Genomic DNA, 16,047 nt, shown 5'->3' with positions numbered 1-16,047 from the left:
TCACCGATAAACTATTTAAATTTTATCATATTTATAATTTTTTATATTATACTATATCTATTAGTAATTTAAATTTAATAGTTATATTTGTATCGTTCGTATTTTAAACCATGAATATAACTCATCCATAACTCGACTGACGTGACCAAATGTCAATTATTATTTATTTATGTTTTTTTCAAACGTCAATCTTTTTGAAGAAAAGGAAAAGATAAAATAGTGAATAACGAACTGCATAATTTTCTCGGCTGTGGGTTGGTTGTGCCGACGTGGGCACACAGCAGCCTCTACATTTTTGGGATTGCACTCAAGTCCGAGTAAAAGAGTCATTTTTTATCATTAATTTTTTTACATGAATTAATGGGAATCAACGAGTCCAAAGCAACTCCCGTTTTAATGGGTAATAAAGAGAAGAGAAGAAAATTCCCAGAAATTTAAGCACAAAACGACGAACTGAATCGAAGTAATGCAAAATGGTGCAGTGTGTTGCCTCCTAAATCTTCAACCAAAATCATACAGTTGATTGCTGAGGCTTAATGATCAGATCCCTTTTCTTTTCTTCCACTTTTGTGCGAACCACTTTCACCTCTTTCACTCCTCGTTTCACACCCATCCCTGTTCTTCGTTGCCCAGGTTCTGATTTTCACATTTCTGTCTCATCCCCCCAATTTAGTGATGTTTATGCACCTCAAAATTTGAGATACTTTACTAATGCTTCATGGGTTCTTCTGGTTTTCTGAATTTGGAATTTACTTGATATTTGATTCTTCACTGTGAACTTGCTTCAGGGTCGATTGGAAATATTAATGCGATTTTGATTTTTGCTTGTTATGTTGCACCTGAAAATTTGAGATACTTTACTTATGCTTCTTGGGTTCCTCTGGTTTTTTGGATTTGGAATCTACTTGATATTTGATTCTTCATTGCTGAACGTGCTCAAGGGTCGATTGGAAATATTAATGCGATCTTGATTTTTGCTTGTTATGTAGAACTCGGGGTTCTGCTACTTTGATTCTTAATGTGCTGTGTTTATGTTACCTCACTAGAACGATGGAATGAGTGTTTGGCTAATTTGTAGTTCATTCTCGCTTTTTTAGTCAATTAAAATGTTTATTTTGTCTTTATTTGTTTATTTTTGGAATACCCATCTCGGAGCTTTAGTTTTGAATGGAGGTCAGTTAACTTGAGATATGACATCGACTCGACCAGCTTCTGTTTTTCACATTTAATTTGATCGATTCTGTTATAAGCTAACAGTAAATGAGAATCCACTGAAGTGTTTCTGTAATTGGAGAGTTTAACATGAAACTAATTGGTTCTTGTGTTATTAGGCATTGGGGTCGGAAATTCAGCTTCATTTTGCAGTAAATCCTTTTCAGTTTCCGCTAAGTCAACATTTTTTATGGAGCAAGCCCCAACTGCTGATGAGGTTCAACAGGTTGAACTACTTGATGCGACCGAGGATAATCATGGAGGCGTTATCGTGGAAATGGATAAACCTATGGACTGTGAGATCTTTGCGCCTATCCTCAGAGCTTCAATTGCACATTGGAAAAAACAGGTGGTCATTCTTCTTTTTCTTATATTGATGAGCTCACTAGTAAACTTTATGTTACCCCTTTTGCTTACACACCTTCAAATACTGTAAGGTCAAGTTTACCCCATTGTCATTTCTTTGTTATGTGGACTATGGTAGGCAAGCTTTTGCTTTTCCCTCAAAATTTAATGCCACTGTTAAAAGCAATTAATTTCTTATTTCTGTTTAGGTTTTTGATACATCTGCCATTTCTTTTGGCCTCATTCTTGAGTCCGTGGTCTCCAGTATCCAGCTTCTTAAATTAAACCTAAAAATTTTCCAAAATACTTCCCAAAATGCTAGTAGATAACTTTTCCACCAGTAGTTACCTCACTAGTTACCAGTATAATTGCATGGAAATGTGATGAATAAATTTTCATTTTGGCTTTAGTGTTGAAAATTTTGCAGGGAAAGAAAGGTGTTTGGATTAAACTGCCTATTGAGCTTGCTCATCTTGTTGAAGCTATTGTTAAGGTGATACTCCAATATAGTTTTTTAGATCATTTTAACAGTAGATTTAGGAACTTGTAATTTCAAGTGCTGCAAGTAATTGTTTTTATTCTCTATAGTTCTTTGACCAGATATTGTTCTTCGTTTAGGAAAGGTTCTGGTACCACCATGCTGAGCCGAAGTATTTGATGCTAGTGTACTGGATACCTGAAGGTGCTCATACTCTTCCTGTAAATGCTACCCATCGAGTTGGCATTGGTGCCTTTGTATTGAACGACAAGAAAGAGGTACATTTCCATGCGCTTTATTACTGCAGTGTACCAAGAAGAGAAGCTTAGTTCATTTCTTCATGAATATCTCTTTATATATACTTCACTCATAATTAGGTGAGTAGTAATTATGTTTGCAACAACAAACTAGAGTTGAGAAAGACTTTCCATGGACGTCTAAAAAAGATGAAATTTTGTGTTTTTTCAAATTACTGAGCAGCAAGTATTCATTTAATGCTGTAAGCCTGTAATAGAGTTACTTTTCAAGGTTGGATGTGCTCCTTAATCTTTTTTTAAAGAAATTATTATGCCTAGGCTTCCACTAATAATTATGTTGATTTATTTGCTCAAATTGGAGGGTACAGCTGAAACAATCAGGCCTGGCAATTCGCATGTAAGTTGAACTTATCTAGTGGTTTAATTACAGTCCTCAATCATACTCAAGTTGTGTTATTGACCTTTGTCAATTAAGGATAAAATGAATCTCTCTATAAATCGGGCTAAATAAAAATCATCCAATATTTTCCCGCAAGGAAACATAGTCGTTTTACAGGCAGTCAATGAAGCGAGAAGTATTTTCCATGGCAGGTAGTCATTGTGGATAGTTGTTAGAAATAAGAGGCTTTGTAGATAGTTTGTAGCCCCGAGAGTATTTTAGTATTTTACTTTACCCTAGGTTTATTTCCTTTTTTTTTGTATTAGGGCTTGCTAGAGCCTATAAATATGGCTTCTCTTGTAACTTTCATTTTATGTTAAAATAATAAAAAGCGACTTCATCGTGGTTTTTTCTCCTTGTTCTAGGGTTTTCCACGTAAATTTAGTGTTTTCTGTTTTCTATCTTTTAACATGGCATCAGAGAGTGGTGACGAAATCCTAGCCGCCATTGGCAAAAACCAACCGGTGCAAGATGAGTCGTCCGCCTACCACAGAGGTAAATCCCTTGCCATGGCAACAAGCCTCTCGCAATCGCCGGGAATCCCTGACTCCTTTCCCTTCCAGCCACAAGCAACCTACCTGCAGCCGTCGGGCCTTCCTCATCATGTGCCGCCTAGTTATGTATTAAGGTTTGATTGGTTTATCTTTGGTAATGGTTCAAAAACAGTTGGCTAATCTTCAAGAAAGTTTTCAGCACAAATCGCTGCTCTTGGGGCAGCCCTAGGTGCTTCCACAAACTTAAATTCCAGTACAGTGAATTCTGACAATCCTTCCGGTCTACTGATGTATCCAAAGAATTCGGTAACCTCTTTCCCTACTTTAACTACTACAAATTATTTGTCTGGATTTATGGAAAATTCTTCAGGGTTAATTGCAAGAGAAAAGTTGAATGGTCAGAATTATTTCTCCTGGTCTCAGTCCATTAAAATGGCTCTTGAGGGGTGTCACAAGTTTTTGGGTATTTAACTGGTGAGATACCAAGACCTAAGCCAAGGGATCCTCAGGAGCGCATTTGGAAAGGAGAAGGCTCCCTACTTCGATCATTGCTGATTAATAGTATGGAACCTCAGATAGGGAAACCGTTGTTGTATGCGGGATATCTGGGATGCAGTTTAGAAATTATATTCTAAGAGGCAGAATGCATCTTGTCTTTATACTCTGCGTAAACAAGCTCACGAGTGCAAATAGGGGATGATGGATGTCACTTCATACTTTAACAAATTATCCCTAATCTGGCAAGAGATGAACCTGTGTCTTGAAATTATCTGGGATTGTCCTTGTGGGGTGTCCAGTATTTCGAGATTGAGGAAGTCAATCGTGATTATGATTTCCTAGGTGGTTTGAACTCCAAGTTCGATATAGTGCGAGGCCGTATACTGGGATAGAGGCCTATACCTTCTCTTATGGAAGTGTGTTCTAAGGTTCGTCTAAAGGAAGACAGAGTCAGTGTTATGAGCATCATGACTGTATCTGCTGTTGATCCTGCTGCTTTCAGTGCGAAATTATCTGGTTCTGATAGTGATAAGCAAAATGGAAAACAGACCCCAGAGTGTGAACATTGCAAGAAACCCTAGCATACGAAAGATCAGTGTTGGAAGTTACATGGTAGACCACTGATTGGCAGAAGACGTCCTCTAAATGACAAGCCAATCTTGGTCGGGCTCTTATGAGTGAATTTGTGAGTGTCTCCCAGTCACAACCTCAGATGAATTGCCAAAGTGACCCTAGTGTCTCTTCTCTTAGGGCCGTTGCTCAATCAGGTACCTCTTAATCCTTAAGTCTCCTCAGCATAATGGTAAGAAACCATGGATACTTGATTCAGGAGCTGTATATCATTTGACTGGATCGTCTGATAATTTTCTATCATATCTTTCGAGTGCTAGTAATGAAAAGATTCGGATTGCAAATGGGTCCTTTGCTCCTACTGCGGACAAGGGTCATATTTCTCTTTTTTATGATTTAACTTTACAGAATGTGCTGCATGTACCCAAAATATCTTACAATTTATTATCTATTAGTAAGATAACTAGAGATCTGAATTGTCAAGTTTCCTTCTCACTAGATAATGTTTTCTTTCAGGACTTGAGCTCGGGGAAGACGATTGACATTGTCTGGCACAATGGAGGACTCTATTTCCTTGATAATGATGCTTCCTCTAAGAACTGTTATAGGACTAGTGTGTTGTCTTCTTATTTTTCAACTTCAGAAAAAGATTATATATTGTGGCATTTTCGCCTCGGTCATCCAAATTTTCAATATATGAAATATTTATTTCCTCATTTATTCAATAAAGTTGATGTCTCTTCTTTATCTTGTGATATGTGCATTCGTGCAAAACAGCATAAGGTCACTTTTCTATCTTAACCTTACAAACCTTCTCAGCCTTTCATCCTTATTCATAGTGATATTTGGGGTTCTTCGAGTATTACCACCTCTTTAGGGAAACGTTGGTTTGTGACCTTTATTGATGATCATACTCGTCTTACATGGGTTTTTCTCCTCACTGATAAATCTGAGGTTTCATTGATATTTCAACAATTTTACACTACTGTTGAGACTCGGTTCAACACCAAAATACTATTCTTCGTAGTGATAATGGTCTTGAGTTCCTTAATCATACCTTTCTTGATTTTCTGTCCTCTAAAGGCATTGTCCACCAAATCTCGTGTGCCTATACCCCTTAATAGAATGGGGTGGCTAAAAGGAAAAATCATCGTCTCCTCGAGGTTGCACGGTCTCTCATGCTGTCTACTTCACTTCCATTTTATTTATGGAGGGATGCAGTTTTGACTAGAGCTCATCTTATTAATTGAATGTCTTCCCCTAGCCTCCAACTCCAAACTCCTCTTGAATGCCTCAAGAAGTCATACCCTACCACGGGGCTTATTCCTGATGCCCTTTCCGGGTTTTTTGGTGCACTGCCTTTGTCCATAGTCATGGCCCTAACCAAACTAAGTTTACCCATTATGCTCAGAAATGCATCTTCTTTGGGTATCTCCTTCACCGGCGAGGTTATAAATGCTTCCACACTTCTTCCCGAAAATACTTCATCTCTATGGATATAACGTTTCTTGAGAATAATCCTTTCTTCCACGTTAGTCATCTTCAGAGGGAGAGTACTAGTGAAGAGACTAACTAGTCCACATCTTCAGTCCCATCTTTTCTCGAACTCCTTCCTGAACCCATCCTGAGTGCCCATGACACCGTTCTACCCACTAAATAAGTTCCTTGGATAACTTACTACAAGAAGAATCTCAGAAAGGAAATGGTGTCCCCTATTGCTCCGCCGTATCCGGTCCATGAATCTGAACCAACATAAGCTTGAGGTACTATTTGGCCCTAATAATATTAACTTGTGTGTCGAGGATGATATTTTTATTTGGTTGAGAATGACAGGATTGACATGTTAGTTCCAGAGAATAATAGGGTTACTAGCAGTGATGAGACTTCGACATAAACATAAGAGGGTGAGACTCTTCCTTAGGCTGAAAAATGTAATCAAAATCCCATTACAGATGAAGATTCAGACAAACCAAGGGATTATAATATCTTTCTTGACATGCTCATTACATTGAGAAAGGGCACCAAGTTCTTAACCAAGTACCCCATATATAGCTTTCTGTCTTCTGAGTTCAAGGCGTTCACTGCCAGTCTTGATACAACAACAATACCGAAAAATATACATATTGTTGAAATTATAGTTTAGCCCTAAGGACGTTTTGGTCCTTTTATGTGGTGTCTACAGTCTAGGGTTTCTTACTGTTTGATTATTTATACTTGTCCATGTAATGTGTACTGTGTATCTGAATTAAATAAAAAACTCTTATCGTGGTTTTTTCTCCCTGGTCTAGGGTTTTCCACATAACTCTGGTGTTTTTCTTTTCTACCTTAACTTTTCAAGATGGTATCAGAGCATGGTGATGAGAATGTCGCTGGAATAGAAGAGATTCAGTCATCGACTCTAGCCGGGGATGGAATTCCAGGGGAAATTTCTCACAGTGCTGAAATTAGGGCTGTCGTCGACCAATATCTACGGTCATTACTTGGACCGATTCAAATCCAACACACGGGACAGCAGCTTCTCGTCGATCCATCCGAACTTGCCCGACCTCTCGATCTACCAGAACCTACCAAACCAGATGATCCACCTGAACCAACCAGTCCAGCCAAACCAACCGGTCCAACCAANTGTCGTCGACCAATATCTACGGTCATTACTTGGACCGATTCAAATCCAACACACGAGACAACAGCTTCTCGTCGATCTAGCAGTTACTGCCATCGAGGACCTCCGTCGCTACCGTTGACGACTTCAACCAGACACGAACGCCTGCTGTCGACGACTCCATCGTTCCAACCGCCAATCGTTACCGATCGTAGCCCAAACACAATCGATGGAGTTTTTCCAGGTCAGTTGTCCTCTCACCTTTCATCTTTTTCCCTTTTGTCTTCTCTGCCCAGCTCCTCGACCTTCCATCCCTCGATAAATCTGAACCAGACCTCAACCTACCTTGATCTACCCAGCCTTCCGAACTTGCCCGACCTCTCGATCTACCAGAACCTACCAAACCAGATGATCCACCTGAACCAACCAGTCCAGCCAAACCAACCGGTCCAACCAAACCCGGTCCAGCCCAACCCATTACAGCAAGCTTTTTTCTCCTACCTTTTACCCTCTGGTCAGCCAGCTCCTACAACGATTTTTAATGGGACCGTTAGCGTTCAACCTACAACGGAAGAAACCATATCATCAGGGGTCTATGGGCAGAAACAACCTACAACGATTTTTAATGGGACCGTTAGCGTTCAACAGCAATTGGCAAATTTGCAGCAGCAGATTCTTGCGCTTGGGGTAGCCGTTAGATCTACGACCAATCCGTCAACTGATTTTCTACCAGATACATACCCGAGAGTTCCGTTATGTTCAAAAACTCCAGTAAATGCTTACCCTACTTTACCTTTCGCAAACATTACATCTGGTTCTGTGGACAATTCTGCAGGAATTTCTATCGGCGAAAAACTTAATGGCCAGAACTATTTTTCTTGATCATAATCTGTGAGGATGGTTCTCGAGGAATGGCATAAGTTCGGGTATCTAACTAAGGAGATATCCAGACCAAACCCTGGGGATCCTCAGGAACGTATATGGAAGGGGGGAGGATTCTCTCCCTCGCTCAATTTTAATAAACAATATGGAACCCCAGATCGGGAAGCCTCTTCTTTACTCAGCTTCGGCTCGGGATATTTGGGAAGCTGTCCAGAAACTTTATTCGAAGAGGCAGAATGCTTCACGCCTTTATACATTGAGAAAATAGGTGCATGAGTGCAAGTAGGGGACTGTCGATGTAACATCCTATTTCAATAAATTATCACTATTGTGGCAAGAAATGGATCCGTGTCGGGAAATAGTTTGGAATTGCCCAGTTGACGGGGTTCAGTATTCGAAGATTGAGGAGGCTGACCACGTATATGATTTTCTGGCTAGCTTAAACTCGAAATTTGATGGTGTTTAGAGCCGAATTTTGGGACAAAGACCAGTGTCGTCCCTAATAGAAGTTTGCTCAGAGGTCAGATTGGAAGAAGATCGAACTAGCGCTATGAATGGTACAACGACTAATGCCTTAGACTCTGCTGCGTTTGGAGTCAAGTCATCTGGATTAGAGAATGACAAACGGAGTGGAAAGACCCCTCCAATTTGTGAACATTGTAAGAAACCGTGGCATACGAAAGATCAATGCTGGAAATTACATGGTTGACCTCCAAATGGCAAGCGGCGTCCTTCGAACGATAAATCTAAGTCCAGTCGAGCCTTCGTTAGTGAAACAGTTGATGGTGCTCCTCCAGGAACTAATCAAGTGGATCCAGGTACAGTTAGAACTGGCAATATTGTCCAATCAGGTACTCCCCATTCCTTTAGTTTCTTTGCTGAGGGAGATGAATCCTGGATCCTTGATTCCGGAGCAACGAACCATCTAACTAGATCATCTGGTCAATTCCTCTCCTATTATCCAAGTGCTGGAAATGAGAGAATAAGAATTGCAAATGGGTATTTGCCCCTGTTGCTGGAAAGGGCCATTTATCTCCAATTCAAGGACTGATTTTATAGAATGTCTTACATGTGCCAAAGATATCTTATAATTTGCTATTAATCAGTAAGTTAACTAGAGATTTGAACTGCAAAGTTGTGTTCTCAACAGATAATGTTTCGTTTCAGGACCTGAGCTTCGGGAAGATGATTGGCACTGCCCGGCACGATAGGGGGCTCTATTTCCTCTTCGAGGATGCTTCTTCTAGGAGTTTATCTAGCACTTGTTTACTGTCTTCTCTTACTTTTTTTGAAATTGATTTCTTATTATGCCATTTTTGTCTTGGACATCCAAACTTTCATTATATGAAATATCTATTTCCCCATTTATTTCGAAATGTAAATGTGTTGTCTTTGCCGTGTGATGTTTGTATTCGTGCAAAACAGCCTAGGGCGTCTTTTACCTCACAACCCTAGAAACCTTCCCGGCCCTTCCACCTGATACATAGTGATGTTGGGGGTCCGTCGAATGTCACAACGGTGTTAGGTAAACGATGGTTTGTCACCTTCATAGATGATCACACCTGTCTTACATGGGTGTTCCTTCTTACAGACAAGTCTGAAGTGACGACGGTCTTTCAACAGTTTTACACCATCGTCGAAACCCAGTTCAATACCAAAATCGCCATTCTTCGAAGTGACAATGGGTGTGAATTTGTTAATTAGTCCCTTCGTGAGTTTTTAGACTCTAAAGGTATCGTTCACCAAAATTCTTGTGCCTATACTCCTCAGCAGAATGGGGTGGCTGAACGAAAAAATCGCCACCTCATTGAAGTAGCCCGATCTCTCAGGATACTTGCATCCTTACCCTCATATCTCTGGGGAGATGTTGTACTTACTGCATCTCATCTCATCAATCGGATGCCCTCCCGTGTGCTCAAATTCCAAACCCCCTTAGAGCATTTTAAAGAATCTGTCTCGTCCACCCGCCTTTTCCCAGATGTTCCTCTTCGGGTGTTTGGGTGCACCGTTTTCGTTCATAATCACGGTCCTCACCAAAGTAAATTTGCTCCTAGGGCCCAAAAATGTGTCTTTGTTGGGTATCCGCTCCATCAACGGGGCTACAAGTGCTTTCAGCCTTCTTCTCGAAAGTACTTTATCACCATGGATGTCATATTTCTAGAAGACAAACCCTTCTTTCCCGTTAGTCCTCTTCAGGGGGAGACTTCGAGTGAAGAGGCTAACACTTCCACCTACTCTGTTCCGTTAGACCTATTTCCTGAACCTATCCCTGAAACAAATGAGCTTGTCCTCCCTACAAAACAAGTGCCTTGGATAACCTACTATAGGAAGCATCTCCAAAAGGAAATAGTTCCCGAAATTGTTCCTCCTGTTGCTCCGTCGGAAGGTGTTCAAGAGTCAGAACTAGAACCGGCTGAGGCTAGTCACAATGACAATGAGTATGTTGAAGGTGATATAGTGAACTCTGGCGAAGTCAGGGATGATGGTAGTAATGAAGCGCCAAGTGATGCTCAGGGGACTGAAAATGAACAACAGTTGGGTACAGATGAACAGGCAGATAAGATTAGTGAGATTGATGCTACCTTGGATTTGCCGATAGCTCTGCGAAAAGGTACAAGGTCGTGCACCAAACACTCTATGAAAAGCTTCTTGTCTTACAGTAACCTGTCTACGAGATTTAGAGCTTTCACCACTAGCCTTGACACTGTGATGATTCCAGGCAATGTGCACAAGGCTCTGGAAATTCCTGAATGGCGAGCTGCAATTATGGAGGAAATGTGGGCTCTTGAGACTAACAAACCGTGGAATCTGGTTAGTCTTCCGAGAGGTCACAAAATAATAGGGTGTAAGTGGGTTTTTACTGTCAAATACAAGTCAGATGGAACTCTCGACAGATATAAGGCTAGATTGGTTGCAAAAAGATTCACTCAGACGTATGAAGTGGATTACTCAGAAACTTTCTCACCTGTGGCAAAACTTAACACTATTCATGTTCTTCTCTTTGTGGCTGTTAATCAAGACTGGCCTCTACATTAGTTGGATGTGAAAAATGCTTTTTTGAATGGTGAGCTAGAAGAAAAGGTATATATGAACCCACCTCCATGTTTTGAAGCACAGTTCGACAATCAGGTTTGTAAATTAAAAAAATCCTTGTATGGCCTGAAGCAATCCCCTAAAGTTGGTTCGATCGGTTCACCACCTTTGTTAAATCTCAAGGGTTTGTTCAAGGACATTCAGATCACACCTTGTTCACTAAGAAGTCAGCACTAGGGAAAATAGTTGTCTTGATTGTCTATGTTGACGATATTATACTGTCAGGGGATGATTTAACAGAGATTGACAGGTTGAAACGACGAATGGCAGATGAGTTTGAGATCAAAGATCTCGGTGACTTGAGATATTTCCTAGGAATGGAGGTAGCAAGATCAAAGGAAGGGATCTCAATGTCTCAGAGGAAATACACTCGAGATTTGTTGAGAGAGACTGGAATGACAGGGTGTAAACCTGCAGATACACCGGTAGAAGCCAACTACAATCTGATCGAGTCAGTAAATGATGTTCCTGTGAACAAAGAGAGATATCAACGGCTTGTAGGGAAACTGATATATCTTTTGCATACCAGACCTAATATATCATATGCAGTGAGCTTGGTCAGTCAGTTTATGCAGGCTTCGTATGAAAGACACATGGAGGCGGTTACACGAATTTTGAGGTATCTAAAGTCTTCTCCTGGAAAGGGCTTGGTTTTCAGAAAGCGTGATAAAAGGTGCATCGAGGCCTACACAGATTTGGACTAGGCTGGTTCTGTTACAGATAGGAAGTCCACCTCAGAATACTGTACTTTTGTGGGGAAATTTAGTTACCTGGAGAAGTAAGAAGCAAGGTGTCGTGGCTAGAAGCAGTGTCGAAGCCGAATACAGGGCTATGAGCTTGGGTATATGTGAAGAGATTTGGTTGAAGAAGGTTCTGGTAGATCTACATCAAGAAAGTCATGACTTGATGAGACTTTACTGCGATAACAAGGTTGTTGTTAATATTACAAATAATCCGGTTCAACATGACAGAATCAAATACGTTGAGATTGGCTGACACTTCATCAAAGAAAAACTGGATAACGGTAGCATTTGCATTCCTTATGTTCCGTCCAGTCAACAAGTTGTGGATGTTCTCACCAAAGGGTTACCCTAGACAGACTTTTGACACCTGTGTTAGCAAGTTGGGTCTCATTGACATCTACGCCCCAACTTGAGGGGGAGTGTTGAAATTGTAATTTAGCCCTAAGGGCGTTTTGGTCCTTTTATGTGGTGTCTACAGTTTAGGGTTTCTTACTGTTTGGTTATATATACCTGTCCCTGTAATGTGTATTGTGTATCTGAATTAAATAAAAAACTCTTATCGTGGTTTTTTCTCCTTGGTCTAGGGTTTTCCACGTAATTCTGGTGTTTTTCTTTTCTACCCTAACTTTTCAAGACATATGACTTTGGAAATTCCTGAGTGGAAGACTGTCATCATGGAAGAAATGAGAGCTTCTGAAAAGAATGATATGTGGGACCTTGTAGCTCTTCTTAAAGGGCATAAAACAGTTGGGTGCAAGTGGGTGTTCACTCTAAAGTATAAATCAGGTGGAACTCTATACAGGTACAAGGTTAGACTTGTAGCAAAAGGGTTTACTCAAACTTATGGAATAGATTATTTTGAGACTTTCTCTTCTGTAGTAAAGTTAAACACGGTCTGAGTCCTTTTTGTTGTAGTTAATAAAGACTGGCCTCTCCATCAACTTGATGTAAAAAATGCATTTTTAAATGGTGAATTAGAAGAAAAGGTTTATATGAGCCCTCCCCCAAGTTTTAAAGCTCAATTTGATCATCGGATTTGTAAACTCAGGAGTCTTTGTATGGTTTGAAACTGTCCCTGAGAGCGTGGTTCGACATGTTTATTACCTTTGTAAAGTCACTCTGATCACACTTTGTTTACAAAAAGGTCAGTATCTGGGAAAATTGTTGTTCTGTGTATGTAGATGATATTGTCCTATCAGGAAATGATATTACTGAGATCACCAGGCTAAAAAAGAAAATGGCTGACGAGTTTGAGATCAAAGATCTAGGGAATCTAAAGTATTTCCTTGGAATGGAGGTGGTAAAATCAAAGGAAGGGATCTCTATCTCACAACGGAAATTCACTCTTGACCTATCAAAAGAAATAGGTATGACTGGATGTAGACCTGCTAACACTCCTATTGAATTCAATGTGAAATTGGGAGATTCTGTTGACAAAGTTCCTGTTGATAAATAGAGGTATCAACGTCTAGTGGGAAAGTTGATTTACTTATCTCTCACTAGACCAGATATTTCCTATGTTGTCAGTATTGTTAGTCAGTTTATGCAGGCACCCTATGAAGAACATATGGAACCTGTGAATCGGATTCTGAGATATTTGAAAAGCTCTTCGGGTAAAGGTCTAATGTTCAGGAAAACTGACAGGAAATGCATTGAGGCTTATACCGACTCTGATTGGGCAGGATTAGTTATTGATAGAAAGTTTACCTCTAGATACTGTACTTTTGTGTGAGGTAACCTAATTACTTGGAGAAGTAAGAAGCAAAGTGTGTTGCTAGAAGCCGTGCTGAAGCTGAATACAGAACTATGAGTTTGGGAATCTGTGAAGAAATCTGGTTGAAGAAAGTTCTGCATGATCTTCACCAAGACAGGGTTTTACCTATAAAGCTCTATTTTAATAATAAAGCGGCTATAAGCATAGCCAATAATCTTGTACAACATGATAGAATGAAACATGTAGAGATTGATAGACACTTTATAAAAAAGAAACTAGACAATGGCAGTATTTGTATTCCATATATTCCATCTAGTCAACAAGTCGTTGATATTCTCACCAAAGGGTTACAAGCAAAGTTTTGACTCATGCATTAGCAAGTTGGGTTTGATTGACATCTATACCCCAACTTGAGGGGGAGTGTTAGAAATAAGGGGCTTTGTTGATAGTTTATAGCCCCGAGGGTATTTTAGTATTTTATTTTACCCTAGATTTATTTCCTTTTTTGTATTAGGGCTTGCTAGAGCCTATAAATATGACTTCTCTTGTAATTTTCATTTTATGTTAAAATAATAAAAAGAGACTCTCTATTGTGGTTTTTTCTCCCTGTCGTAGGATTTTCCACGTAAACTTAGTGTTCTCTATTTTCTATCTTTTAACAATAGTTTTATGGAATTTAAGTTGTAATTCCATAAATTGGCCAGTCTTTAACATGTATGACAGAGGGACATCAATTTTTGTTATTTAATGTTCTGCATCTGCATCATAAATCTGGCGGTACTTGTTTGAAAAATTATTGTATTAGCTTTTACTGTTGTCTATTTTTAGTATCTAAAATTTTATCATTTGTTCAAATGCATTCATGAGCATTTAAACAAATGTTCCACGTCCGAATATGTGCTATAATTTGGTGAAAATTTTAGGTACTCGTGGTTCAGGAAAAGAGTGGAATGTTCCGAGGGACTGGTGTATGGAAGTTTCCCACAGGAGTTGTGGATGAGGTAAATAGTTTCGGTTACGCACTGATTCCATATCTGCATATAAGTATATTTATAATCTTGCAATTACTTGGCTTGCTAATATCAAGGGGGAAGATATATGCAAAGCTGCAGAGAGAGAAGTCAGAGAAGAGACTGGTGTAAGTTAAATAAGTTACATGATCAAATAAGCTTATATTATCTGGTCATCAGTTGTTTATCATGTTAGTCCCAATAAGAAGTTATCCTAAAGTTTCCAGGTTTATGCTTCTACAGATCGATACAGAATTTGTGGAAGTTTTAGCATTCAGGTATGAAGTTACACTTTTCAATAACAGTTTGAATGGTCGATAGAATTTGGCTAGCATTTATAGCCATAAATTCTTCTTTTAACCTCTTAAGATTGCATGTTTAGTGTCCGCAAAGACAGAGGATGTTGTTCAATTCTTTTCTTTTTCTCACTAAAGTTTATTGCTCTTTTTATTATTTTGTATCCCATTCAAATTTTTGCAGACAGACTCACCAAGCATTCTTTGGGAAATCAGATTTGTTCTTCGTTTGCATGTTGAAACCACTAACCTCTGAAATAAGCAAGCAAGAACTGGAGATAGAGGATGCACAGGTACGTCCGGGTTTACTGCGCAATACTAACAACATGAAAACGAAATACTTTACAGCAACATGTCATGTAACAGATCAAATCAGATCTTAGTAATCATAAACTTGAAACTTGGTGCATATATCATGGTACAAAATGTTAAATCAATTGCCTCGTAAACTTTCAGACCTGTATGAATGTTCTGATATTTGTGGTGAAATAACCATCTTTTCTAGTTGAATTTTGGTTAGTTCAATTGCAATACTGATTAATCCTTACAATTGCATCTGATGAAAAAGACTTCCCAAGTAAGATTTACACCAATAGCTGCCACTTGTGTAACTGTTGTAACCATTATCGTTGCAGTGGATGAAACTCGAGGACTACACCGCTCAACCATTGATCCAAAAACACGAAGTATTGAAGTACATCAACAACATTTGTGTCACAAAGATTGAGAAGCAGTATTCTGGATTTTCTCCTGTGCTCACTTCCACAGCGTTTTCGAGTAAAAGAAACTTTTTGTACCTAAATGAATACGACCTGAACAGGCGGTGAGGCCTCATAATCAGTCCTTAATAGATACTATGTTTCTTGATCTGCTCATAATGTACACATTTGCCAAGCAGCATGAATCTTGTTTCTTTGCTTCATTTTTTAGGCCTTTGAACCATACCCTTGTTTCAGATATTTAAAACAGGGAAGATTTTGTGCTTCCCTATGGACTGTTGATGGAAATAAGAGGACAACAATGAATCTGATGGTTTTAATGTCTGACCTCCTTATGGCTAGAAATAGAATCAATTTCATTCAACATTCTCCTCCCATTCTATTTTGTCCCTCACTCTCTCATGCTGTGTATATTTCAAATAAATTATGGTATCACTTGAAATAGAATAATTTGAAATACTAATGGATTTTGCAAATTTATAATTTGACAATTGCATTTTAACATTTTATTATTAAATCAACGTGAGCTCAATTGACATGAACATGTAATATAAATTTCAAAGTTTGTGATGCGGTCTTTTCAACCCATATCCGTAAATTTTTTTATTTTTATTTTTTTTCCCAAAAGAAAGAAAGTCTCAACCTTTCACATTTCAAACCATCATAATAATGTATAACAACTTTGAAGATTCTAA

The 16,047-nt window shown here is 39.1% G+C and overlaps 1 protein-coding gene across 7 annotated transcripts; it reads left to right on the top strand.

Moving 5' to 3' along the window:
* The first annotated feature begins 354 nt into the window (after positions 1 to 354).
* Positions 355 to 15,681, top strand: LOC120073996 (nudix hydrolase 2-like). 7 transcript variants are annotated; one of them, XM_039026952.1, is made up of 10 exons: positions 360 to 633; positions 1,332 to 1,561; positions 1,985 to 2,050; positions 2,176 to 2,313; positions 2,661 to 2,689; positions 14,266 to 14,328; positions 14,415 to 14,465; positions 14,565 to 14,615; positions 14,818 to 14,926; positions 15,269 to 15,681. In XM_039026952.1, exons 1-10 carry the CDS (start codon positions 537 to 539, stop codon positions 15,458 to 15,460), a joined length of 1,026 nt encoding a protein of 341 aa, XP_038882880.1. In that variant the 5' UTR covers positions 360 to 536; the 3' UTR covers positions 15,461 to 15,681. The 7 variants fall into 7 exon arrangements, with proteins under 7 accessions (XP_038882884.1, XP_038882880.1, XP_038882877.1 ...); XM_039026949.1 differs by having other exon boundaries at positions 14,251 to 14,328; XM_039026953.1 differs by having other exon boundaries at positions 362 to 633; positions 2,654 to 2,689; positions 14,581 to 14,615.
* The last annotated feature ends 366 nt before the right edge of the window (positions 15,682 to 16,047 follow it).

This window comes from Benincasa hispida, chromosome 3 (assembly GCF_009727055.1).
Source record: "Benincasa hispida cultivar B227 chromosome 3, ASM972705v1, whole genome shotgun sequence".
Classification (NCBI taxonomy): Eukaryota; Viridiplantae; Streptophyta; class Magnoliopsida; order Cucurbitales; family Cucurbitaceae; genus Benincasa; species Benincasa hispida.
Note: the sequence above shows the minus strand (reverse complement) of the source record. Positions and strands in the feature narration are given on the sequence as shown.

Coding starts and splice junctions, on each gene's coding strand:
- LOC120073996 (XM_039026949.1), top strand. CDS start 537: ATGATCAGATCCCTTTTCTTTTCTTCCACTTTTGTGCGAACCACTTTC. Junction 1,562..1,984: donor TTGCACATTGGAAAAAACAG/GTGGTCATTCTT, acceptor AAAATTTTGCAG/GGAAAGAAAGGTGTTTGGAT. Junction 2,051..2,175: donor TTGTTGAAGCTATTGTTAAG/GTGATACTCCAA, acceptor TTCTTCGTTTAG/GAAAGGTTCTGGTACCACCA.